The 11,645-nt window shown below is 37.1% G+C and overlaps 3 protein-coding genes across 10 annotated transcripts in view; 1 reads left to right on the forward strand and 2 right to left on the reverse strand.

Moving 5' to 3' along the window:
* LOC107714530 (probable ATP-dependent RNA helicase ddx6) overlaps window positions 1–5,846 on the reverse strand; it is a 16,732-nt gene extending 10,886 nt beyond the window's left edge. For 2 of the 3 annotated variants that reach the window (XM_016520382.1, XM_016520384.1), the window contains exon 1: window positions 5,441–5,539. The gene's annotated coding sequence lies outside the window, so the exon portion shown is untranslated. Of the gene's footprint in view, window positions 1–5,440; window positions 5,540–5,830 lie in introns of those variants that run through there. The other variant, XM_016520383.1, reaches the window with a different exon arrangement.
* On the forward strand, window positions 5,826–9,457 carry LOC107714531 (C-X-C chemokine receptor type 5-like). Of its 2 annotated transcripts, XM_016520385.1 has the most exons (3): window positions 5,826–5,871; window positions 7,477–7,555; window positions 8,122–9,457. In XM_016520385.1, coding segments are annotated over exons 1-3 (1,155 nt in total). In that variant the 5' UTR covers window positions 5,826–5,869; the 3' UTR covers window positions 9,196–9,457. The 2 variants fall into 2 exon arrangements, with proteins under 2 accessions (XP_016375871.1, XP_016375872.1); XM_016520386.1 differs by lacking the exon at window positions 5,826–5,871 and having other exon boundaries at window positions 7,313–7,555.
* Window positions 9,458–9,651: 194 nt separating this feature from the next.
* Window positions 9,652–11,645, reverse strand: part of LOC107714533 (B-cell CLL/lymphoma 9-like protein) — a 57,328-nt gene continuing 55,334 nt past the window's right edge. For 4 of the 5 annotated variants that reach the window (XM_016520391.1, XM_016520388.1, XM_016520390.1 and 1 more), the window contains exons 8-9: window positions 11,304–11,561; window positions 9,652–11,098 (exon numbers count right to left, since the gene is read on the reverse strand). In XM_016520391.1, the coding sequence (XP_016375877.1) occupies window positions 9,867–11,098; window positions 11,304–11,561 (1,490 nt within the window). In that variant the 3' untranslated portion in view covers window positions 9,652–9,866. The remainder of the gene's footprint in view (window positions 11,099–11,303; window positions 11,562–11,645) is intronic. The other variant, XM_016520392.1, reaches the window with a different exon arrangement.

The raw sequence follows: 11,645 nt of genomic DNA on the forward strand, positions 1-11,645 counted from the left end.
GCAACATGTAAAAAGACAGTATAAGTCATTATAATTCATAATTATGTCCCCACTGGATGCAATGAATGCCTCGTTTATAATGGGTTTTCATGTTTTTGAATCATCGCTCCGGCCTGACAGGGCATCATCACAATATGGTGAGGGGCGTAACATTTCCGTCTCACGCTTGAGGTATTCGGCCAATCATAACGCACTGGATAGCTGGCCAATCAGAGCACACCTCGCTTTTCAGACCGATGAGCTTTGTAAAAATCGACTAGTTTCAGAAAGGCGGGGCATAGAGGAGAAACATTAATGTACAGTATGTGGAAAATAATGTGTTTTTTTAACCTTAAACTGCATAAACACATTTCATTACACCAAATAATGTTCTTTTTAGCGACATCATATGACCCCTTTAAGATGAACTAACAATGAAAAAAATGCTTCTAAAGCATTTAGTAATTTGTTAATTTCAGCATTTCCCAATACATTAAAATAAAAAAAAATGTTGTCTGTTAGTTTTAATGAAACTAAGATAACTTGATCTTAACAATGAACAGTTGTGTTTTTATTAACTAGCATTATAGATTAATAAATATTGTAACAAATGTCAGTGTATCCCCTAGGTTTTCATTTTTATTTTTTTTCTGGACTCCTTTTTAATGGTTAAATTAAATTGTATTAATCAAAAAGCATGTCTAATTAATTAAAATCATGAAACAAACAATTTAACATCAATTTATTAAAAGTTGAACAAAAATTACATATTTAGGGCCCTATGAAATGTTTTCTTTTTTCCAACCTTGTTTTATTGTTACCAAATTCTGATTTAGCATGTCTAATTATTTGAAAGCATAAAAACAAGTTTCATTTATTCTTACAATAGCCTTATGATTTTTTGCTCAGAAATTCTGTGAATTTACATTTTTTAAGGCATAAAATGTTCATTTATCTTTTAAGTAATGAAAATTCAACAAATTTTATTTTTTGGAAAATAAAGGTAATTTAATATTACAATTACAACATTGAAGAAATATTGTATGATTAGTCCTTAAAAATAAGGTTTTAATAATTTTAGTAGTAGTAGCAGCAGCCTATTACGTACATTCTACTGAACAATAGTAATATATTTCTGCCGCAATGCCTTCAAGTTAAACCGAACTTTTATTTTGACTGGTTGCCATGAATACCTTTACATTTCTGTGTGTATATGATATGAGGAAAGTTTCTCAAATGAAATGGTCAAATGCTCATGAAGTGACTCTCAGAGCAGTTCTGGAGATGTTGTTCATGTATTTATGTCCTCGTTAGCGGGACGGCAGACTAAATCAACTTGCAGCTAAAATCACTGCAGCCGTCACGCGCGCTTCAGTACGAGTGGTAAACAAAACTGCACGTCTGCGCCATTCATTAACACAGAGACACGCAGAATTCATATTTAAATAGTCTTTTGCGGCTTAATATTTACAAATACTAGTGGAAGTGGGAATAAAATTAACTTGACCTTCAAGGGGGGCGAGGGGGTGCCGTTGGGGGGGGCGGGACGGCCCCCTAATATAATGGCAGGGGAAACACTGAATGTATTGCTAATTGTTAGTTAATGCATGGACTAATATTAAAATAAGAATTGTAGCACTTTACAATTAGCAGTTAAGTTTTTCAACCTTTCAAAATCATTTACAGATCATTCTTGCAACCACATTTACAAAAAATAAATCTTTAATTTATTATAAAATACTCTAGATCAGGGTTTCTTCAGGATTTTTAAACTCATATTTAAGACTTTAAGACCTTTAAATTTAATACCATATGAGAGGGGTATGGCAATGCCTATAGTTAGGGCTGGACCAGAATATTAGATTATTTGAATATTCATTCGGTGGGTTGGCATTCGATTTTCAATTTTGAGATTCTAATTTTTTATATATATTTTTTCGAACACCTGGCATCCCCCACGAAACGGTTCCCATTCGCTCTTGAATATGAATCGCCCATGAGTGAACGTCATGAACATCATGATTAATCTGTAAAAGTTCTGCAAGTAGTAGCCTATAGTATATTGTTGGTGTAAAAAACAAGCTGCTTTTATCCGCCATGTTAATCAGTAATTTTACACATGATAAAAACGTGCACTTAATTTGCTTGGAAAATACTTGCGAATACGGTAGTCATAAAAAAAAAAACGTACAGTAGCCCAGCCTAATACTAATTTGTCTATATTAAAAGTATTGCTCTTAACAGACCTGTGTGTTTTGTATCACTAGTGCAGTGTCCGTTCTCGGAGCATATAAGCCCTGCCCGCGTGAGGCGCACCGCTTCTGGCTCGTGCCGTTCTGTATTTTATTAAAAGTTTATTAATTCCGAACATGTCGCGTGTCCATATTGCACCAAAATGCGACACTGCACTCCCTTGGGTCCGCAGCAACACACCCGCCACGCGTGAAGTCGATTGGATGAACGGTTCTCGACTAGGCTTGCCGCGATAGACGGTGCTGAAGGTGATACCGTTGTTAAGCCACAACACCGATTACGTCACTTGACCCACACCGTCGTTTTGATTTTTTTATAGTAGGCCTAATAAAAATCATTTAGTTCAGTAAAAGAACAGACACTACAATTAAAAACTGAACGCGGCTGCTCAACGCAGCGTGTCGAACGACAGTCGCATCACAGATCAAATTTAATTTATCCAGTGAGGAGAGTGAGTCGAGCTGACTGACAAGAAGAGTGGGGTGAGACAGACAAGGCGATGGCGGATGATTTAGTTTCGAAACGAAATGCAAAAGCGACTGTTCGGCAGTATTTTGGATTTTGAAAAGCCTGTTGACTTTTGCCGTTAATCTAAGGTGATTTTGGAAGTTTTTTTTAAACATTCATTTCTTATTTAATTGGTTCCACAGTGTTTGCTGATTTTTACTTTATTTAAACTTTGTGTAATTTATTTATTTGACATCAAGGTGTATCTCTCCCTCCCAAGCTTCGAAGCTCAAAAAATGGTATTCGGACCAGCCCTACCTATAGTACCATAATAAACTGTAAAATTACTGTAAAAAGCATAGTTTACAGTTCGGATACAAGTTTTCAAAAAAAAAAAAAAAAAAGTTTTACAAATGATAAAATTTCAAATAAAATGATAAAATTTACATTTCAGCCTTTAAACCATTTATAAGAAAATGGATGAGTAAAAAGTATTAATTATTAATTTAAAAAATATATGAATAAATTATATAAATTAAATAAATTAGGGGTGTGCAATATTGACAAAATTATATTTTCTGGATATTTTCTAGAATTTTATCGATAACGATAATTAGACGATATTTCACCGAGTGTGTTATTGTGCTGGTATTTTAAGGACTACCGTGGACAGCTGACTCCTGAATTTTTGATATTCTTCATATTCTGTGTGGTCAGTTCACAGCAGTGATATAAATTAATCTTTTCCAACAAGTTTTATGAGCATTTTTACCATTAAGTCATTTTTTCTAAAAGTGTGCATCATCTTTTGAGTCAAATTCTTGCATTTGGGCTGTTACCAAGCAAATGAAATCAGTATCAACAGAATTCATCTTTGCGATGCAGAGAAAACACAGAAGCTGCATCTGAAGTGGCATTTAGATGCATTTACACACCGTTTAATGCAGCTCAGAGGGACATAGAATATTTTAACCTGCAGTTACAAATGCATAAATAATGTTTTGATATTTTAAACATAAAACATTAAAAACTGATTTTTGAAATTATTAAAAAAAAAATATTATGCTATTTTAAAGATCATTATTTTGTGTGTTTGGTGTAACAGAATAGAATCATTTATAAATCTGCATGCTGTTGTCAACAAAAAGCAGCACCGAGATCTTCCTGTGGATTTCTGCCAAAATAAAAGCCGAGAAAAAGCAACAACTCCCCCAACATTCATTAATGATAGTATTGTAATTTTACTGTTGTTCTGTAAAATAAAATAAAGACAATAATAATGATAATAATAATTACACTACAACAGCTCTATTAGTGTTTCATTTTGTTCGGCTTCGACCAAGAATTTTCATTTCGGTGCATCCCTATTTAAGACCACACGGAAACCCTGCTAGATTTTGATAGAATATAAAATATCCCCCACAGCACAAATGACCAATATTATGTCAGCATATATAAATTATTTAAAACATGGCAAACTAGACATACACAGAATTGCTGATTATAAAACTTGTTTTATACAATATTTACTTGATTCACAAATCACTATTTTTAAGTGATTTCTTTGACAATCCTGTTGGTACATTTTGAAAGTGACAAGCGAGGTTTTGTTTTGAATGAGGTTTTACTATTGCATAATCTCAAAATGGCTAAATGTGTCCTGGTTATTATACCATCACTAACACAGACCAACGTGAGCAGTAATTTATCATGTGTGGTATTAAAGCAGTACATTTTCACTAAATTGTAATGTTAGAGGAGCAAAAGTGTCTAGTCAGTCTAGGCATAGTCTGTAAAAAATAAAATCTCTTGTAATCAAACTGAAAGCCTCCATAAAGGGAAAAACTTGCGAGATTTGTACATATGAACTAAACCACAAACCTTAATGTCAAATCTGACCTCAGTAATGAAGTCAACAGCACCTGGCACAAAGTCAACATGATAGGCCTAATTTTAAAACAGCCTCGCAGATGCGCAACCATTTACAGATTTCATGTAGCTACATTAACAGGACGACTTCGCTGATGTTGTGTTTGTAAAACAGGTGCAGTGGCACTTTGGCCAAACAGCTGTGGAATCTGGATAAAATTAGAGACCATATAAATGCACTTTAGTTAGCTTAACATAACCGAAAGTCCATAGTTCACGAAACTCACTTACCGAACACAGCAAACCAATGTATCTCAGTGTAACCAATATAACCGTGTTGTTATTTGGTTAACACTGTTCAATTTTAATCTTCTTGATTCCGCACAACGTGAAACTCGCTGTAACGCAGTTAATGCTAATGTTTAGCTAACTTACGCAGCTGCCACTGGCAGCTTCATATCAGTGAACTTCAACAGTTTTTTCTGATTTTTTCCAAAAAAATTAGGAAATACATCTATAACAATGCCATTTTAATATGTTGCTTTTGTTGTCAGTAGAATTTCATATTTGAACTGTGAGATAAAAAAATAAAACATTAGCACTGTGCTTGAGCTCCTTAGCTTTTGCGTCCACACACAGGCCGCACGCGAATTAACAGTCACAGATTCATCATTAACGGTCTTAACTACTAAACACCGATTGTTTATAAACGATAATACATTGGATAGAAAAGATTTAGCTCTTACTAAAGCAATTCCCCGAATGCTGTAACCGAGCCGAATATACAAGAGACACCACAGACAAATATGTTAACACTCGGCTATAAAGAAGCCACAAAACCGATCTAAAATCTCACCATGTACAGCATAAATTTAACTTTCGGTGTACTTACCAAATATGGCTGAGGATCTCTTTCTGTGTGTTTGTGTTTGCGAATTATAGGTGTAGAGTTGTGACATATATTTAAGGGGTGTAAAGCGAGTGTGTAAGATGGCTTCCAGTCATCTTTAAACCCTCCCATAATCAGTCACATGAGAGCCCCATCTAATCTACAAAAACACCAGGCGTATTAAAATTATTTAGTAAAAGCATTTTTACTGCTGCTTTCATGTTAACTACAGGCAAAATATTTTATATATCTTGTTTTTAAAACAATCTATATTGCACATATGCATTGCAGTTTTATTTTTTGCGTCCTTTGTAGGCGAATGAGATCATATACTTCTCCTTTAAAAATATGACATATATTCATAATTACATGGCAGCACAGTTTCATTCTTACCTGAGCTTGTTTTTCCTTGGCTCTTGGTAGAAACTTGAAATGTGAGTCATTTAATTAGTCAACATGTTTGTGCTAGGCTAATTGGAGGTAGGCTAATTTGATTTAAAGCTGTCTGACATTAATTTGGATGCCTAAAAACATACTTTTTATTGTTATTATTATTACTTATTTCATACGTGTTGAAGAGGTTTGGTGTGCACAAAGTAGGAATCTGTTGATAGGGACACCTGTGGGGTTCAGAGATAGTTAATTAATTGCCTTAAAGAGCTGAATTACTCTTCCTTACCAATTAGACTGATGTATATTCACAAAATGAACTGAATTTGGGTTTTAACTTCACACTACAAGCTGTTGGAAAATGGATAGATGAATTTTATAGTCCCATTATAGTTAAAGCTACAAAGTTCATTATAGTGGTAACAAGAGAGAGTAGCTATACAAACAAGCAATGTGCATGTTATCAATAAGTGATTTATTTCCCCTAGATATTAAACTGGAGCCACTCCAACAAGTTTCACATACTCATTATGTGTTCATGGTTGTAGCAATCATTTTCACAACTAGGTTTTACATTTTCTGAGGAGAAAATAAAAAAATAAAAAAGTGAGCAGTGCTCATCCGTGAAAAACTCGCAAGAGTGTTGTAGTTACTTGAGGTTTATGCTGAAGTGAACATCTAAGGTACATCTAACACCCGAATATGAGTAATAGTGAAAGTGATGCCTGCCTTAGCAAAACGCACTAACTATAACACTGGAGTGTAGCCTACTTATCAGATGTTATGTAGAGTCCAGATTTATAATATTTATAATTAATCATAATTTGACTTGGGAACCATAAAACATACACATCCCAAAGTTTTGAACAAACATGGATGGTTGACTTTCAAATGTCATGGCTATGTTTTAAAAAATGCATTTTCATTGGTTACATTTGCACTATACCACTCAAAAGTTTATTATTATTATTTAAACATCTGGATAATGATAAAGTAATTAAATAAATATTGGAATTATGTAGTGGCCAAAGTGCAATGATTTTTCCTTCATCTGCGCTTACTTTTTAATTTCAATAAGAAATAGAAATAGAACAATTGTAACAAATTTTAGCTTTGTAAAAGAATTCATATCACAATTTCTGTTTGTTTACTTTTATATAGCTATTCATAGGCTATTTGTCCGCAAAATGTCTATGTATGCAGCGTATTTGCCAGAACCAAAGTTACTTATTTAACAAAGTGGAGATTCTAAATAGGTTTCTGTAACCAAGTCGGACTGCTGAGAAAACAGTTAGGTGCTAAGGTTTGGTCAGCCAAGTGGTAAAAACAAAACCGCTGCAGCTTCCAACAATGATCAACTCGATAAAGATCAAAATGTGAGAGTTTAGTGCAAGTGTTAAAACTATGCCAATTAGTACTGTATATATGAATCTGAATTGCAGGATAGCGGGGGATGTGTTTGTTCTGTGAAGGAAATGTGTGGGTTTCTTTCATTGTTTTTTTGTAAAGAATTCAAATAAGGTGAGTGCGAGTCCTTGAGGAGGTATATTTTAAAAAGGCGTGTCTTGAAACTGAGCGTAAATCATGGGTTGGTTGTTCAGAGGGGGTTTATCACTGAAACACTGCATTCCTTCAAACCCGGAGTGAAGGACGCACACTTCTGAGACAATAATGGCCACTCACATCAAAACAAACATGGAGCAAATAACAGAGAAAGTAGTTTATGATGTGAGTATTTCCGAACTCTCAACTCCTTTTATTATTTTTTTTAATGGTTAGATTTTTAATTTATGGTTAGATGTTTCCTGTGGACTGGTAGTCATCGACGATTTAATCTGCATCCTGTAATAAATAAATAAATAGAAAAACATACAAAATAAAATTAATTGTACAATTTGAGAACAACAACAAAAAGAATGCCCAATTAAATATCTTTAGAGTGTTTCTTGTGAACAGTTGTATTTGTCTTAAATCACAGTTTGCTATATTATTATTATTATAATTATTAATAATTAATTTCATTTTAAATACTGAAAAAAAATCAGGAAGTGAGATTTCCTTTAAATCACTTCCTGTAAATAGTACAAGTGGCTATACAACTGTTTGCTGTATGCAACTTAATTGTTTCCATTTAAAAAAAAATTGCAAATGATTAAGCAAGGATGCAAATTGTGAACAAAAAATAATAGTAATAATCAGATTGATTTATATTGGAGGGCATCTGATGTAAATATTGCGGTGTCTAGAAAAACAAAATCCTCTGTTGTTGATCTAGCTGAAATGTGTATTTTCAGGTTTTTCCGGATGACCTTTTAAATGACTATGAAAATATAACGGAAGGACCTTTTGATGGAGTACTGTACATCTGCAACAATGAAAATAACCCACTGCATCTGTTTCACTCCGTGTTTCAACCTCTTGTATATGGTGTGGTCTTTTTCCTGGGCCTGACAGGAAATGGCCTCCTCCTGACCGTTCTGCTAAAACGGCGGAGGAACCTGCGCATCACAGAGATCTATCTGCTACATCTGGCACTGGCTGACCTGCTCCTCCTCTTCACTTTACCATTTGCAGTTACTCAAGGGGTAGCTGGGTGGCCTTTTGGAAACTTTCTGTGCAAGCTATTGGGCCTTGTTAATCGCTTAAATCTGGTGTGTGGGAGTCTGCTTTTGGCATGCATCAGCTTCGATCGCTACCTCGCCATTGTGCACGCCATCCCCAGTCTCCAGACCCGTCGACCTAAGACCGTTCACCTCACCTGTGCATTGCTCTGGCTCCTATGTCTATTTGTGACCATTCCCAATATGGTGTTCCTGTCTGTGAACAAAGAGAACAACTCTATCAGGTTATCTTGTTCTTACAACAACCATGGCATCCATGCAAGCAACTGGAAGTTGACCAGCCACTTCATCACACACCTGCTGTGCTTCTTTCTGCCTCTGTTGATCATGGGGTACTGCTACACTTCTGTAATCATCACTCTTTGCCAAAGCCAGAGAAGTCTGGAGAAACAGGGAGCAATTCGACTGGCCCTACTGGTTACACTGGTTTTCTGCCTGTGCTGGCTACCATATAACATCACCATTTTTATGCATACCCTGGTGATATTGGGTGCTGAGCAGAGCTGCCATTCTCGCATCACACTGGAACAGGCGATAATAGTGACAGAGAGCATTGGCTTTTCCCACTGTTGTCTGAATCCAATCTTGTATGCCTTCATTGGGGTCCGTTTTCGAAGAGACCTCCTGCAGTTGCTCGCAAAGATGAAGTGTCTGCGTGTATGCCTGTCAGGTCTGCGCACTAAAAATTTGAACAGGGTATCTGTCTCAGAGGCTGTTACTACCACAACAAGTAGCCAATATATCTAATAGCAGCTGAGCATTTTTTGTACATATTTTTTTCTTTCTTTAAATCACCAACTATCTGTGATTTTCAGCTTTGCCTGCACACTGAGCCAATCACTGCACATGACTAAATGCACATAATGTGAGCGCTTGAAATAATATAAATTTGAACAATCTGTTAGTCAAAGTTTGAATTTCATTAATAAGCAAATCTAAGCACCATACCTAAAATGCTGTAATGCTTTGCATTGTGTTTTGAATGGATTCTGTTAAATACAAGATAACAAATGGCTCTGTAACAAATATTTTGAAATAAAAAGTGATATAATCGTATTAATCAGATTTTTTTTTGTTAATGTGATCATCAGCCAAAATGTCCCCTCACACACATCAAACAAGGTCAACACAAAGTGAACAGATTTTTTTTTCATATTTGTTATTAGATTTCTAATAAAACACAGTATACAGAACAGTTGTATCTTAAAAAATGGCTTCAGATTTTGTTACTTAACTGTAATGATAACCCACAATAGTTTTCTTTTCACCCAAAGTTAACTTCAGCATCAAGAAATTATTACTAAAACCAACGTTTTTAGCATTTGATTGCCACAGTTAGTCAGTGGCAATAAAAACATGTCCAAATGAGAAATAGCCATTAAGCAACAAAGTTTTTACAGTTTTACAGAGAAGCCAGATTAAAAGGGCATGTTGGCCATACTTCCAGGCCCGTAGCCCAATGGGCTGTCCAGTGACATGCTCCGTTGTCTAAGACTCTGGGGGCCCATCATGCCCGACTGTGAATGTGGAGGTCCCATCATAGGCCCCTGAGGGGACATAAGGGCGCCCTGCTGGCCAAAGTGCTCCCCAGGGAGAGTCATTCCCCGCTGCTTAGCCTGCATCATCATTAGATTCTGCTGGGCCATAAGATTATGAGGGTGCTGCTGTGGAGACAGCATGCCACGAGGAGGGTGGGATGGGTGTTGTAAGAGGTTATTGGCCATCATGGCCTGCTGCTGCTGATGGTGATGTTGTTGCTGGAGCTGTTGTTGTGGAGACATGCCTGTCCTGCCCATCATGTGCCCTGGGTGGCATATGGGCCCCATCCCACCTCCTGATCCCATGCCCCTGGAGCCGATCTGAGGCATGCCCATACCTGGACGCATCCCACAATGTGAATGTGAAGGGTGTAGGGGCAGCTGTTGCTCAGCCATCATGTTCTGTAGGTTAGCGATATGGGGGTTGGAGGAGGGGACGTTGCTATGGGGAGGTCCAGATGAGGAGAGCTGTTTGAGAAGTTGAGCAGAAGAAGCTTGTGGAGGCAGCTGGCCCTGGTGAGGATTTTGCTGTGGCTGGGACATGGCTTCACTTTTGGGGAAGTACTGCAGGGTGCTGCTGGGCTTGTCCGCAGGAATGATACGTGAAAGATCGAACTCAGGAATGCCTGTATGTGTAGGCCTGATGACCTCACTCAGGTCTGGACCATCACCCATGGGCATGGATGGAAAAGAGTCTGGTTGGTGAGGAGGCCGCTGGTGAGACATGCCTTTGCTCAGAAGGTGCATCTGTTGGGGTGGTAAGATCTCTTCAGGGCGCTGGGGGTACTGCTGCCCCATTCCACCAATAGGGGAGTGAAGAGGTCCCTGCATGCGAGGGAATCCTCCCATCTGGTTTTGGGGATGCATTGGGGAAACACTACAGGGCCCTATTCCATCTGGAAGTCCCCCTCCACCTCCCATTATTACTGAGGTCATTCCTGGCATTCCCATAGGGTTAGGGGATGGGAGCATAGGTCCAGAATGATCGTGGGATAGCTGTGGGCCTCCTTGGAGAACCATTCCCATTGGACTTTGTGGACCACTGTTAGGTCCCATTGAACCCTGCGAGGTGAATGGCATCTGCGTCGACTGGTGATTTACCATGTTGCCTACTGAAAAAAGGTTACATGTAATGATTTTAATGAAACTTCTCTTTTAAACAAACAAAACAATTGTAAAGGTCAAATAATATAACAGGGCATCAAACAATGATCTGGAGGAGAATTTTTTTTTTTATTATTATTATATTATCACTTTCGATGCAGTGTTAGTTCTGGATTCTAAAACAGGTGATTAAATGTACTGTAAAATCTGTACCTGACATGTTGATTCCAGGAAGGAGGGGTCTATCGGGTAGCATCTCATCATCTGATGTGGCGATCGTCTTGATGGCATCATGGTAAAGCGGAGTGGAGCTAGGCATGGCATACTTTGACATCTGAGACATTATTAGGGATAAAGGATTCTGGGAGGGAGGGGCATCTGGTGAGGATGTGAAAGACATGCTAGGATTGACAGAGTTGGAAGGCTGACTGATGGGTGTTGAGTTGGAACTCCTAGGTGGCAGGGACATACCTAATATAAACATAAAAAATAACAAATAAAAAAAATGTGATTCATGTTAAAGCATAAATATAACACAAAACCCAGAAAATCTGA

This window comes from Sinocyclocheilus rhinocerous, unplaced genomic scaffold, assembly GCF_001515625.1.
Source record: "Sinocyclocheilus rhinocerous isolate Xijiao unplaced genomic scaffold, SAMN03320098_v1.1 scaffold809, whole genome shotgun sequence".
Taxonomy (NCBI): domain Eukaryota; kingdom Metazoa; phylum Chordata; class Actinopteri; order Cypriniformes; family Cyprinidae; genus Sinocyclocheilus; species Sinocyclocheilus rhinocerous.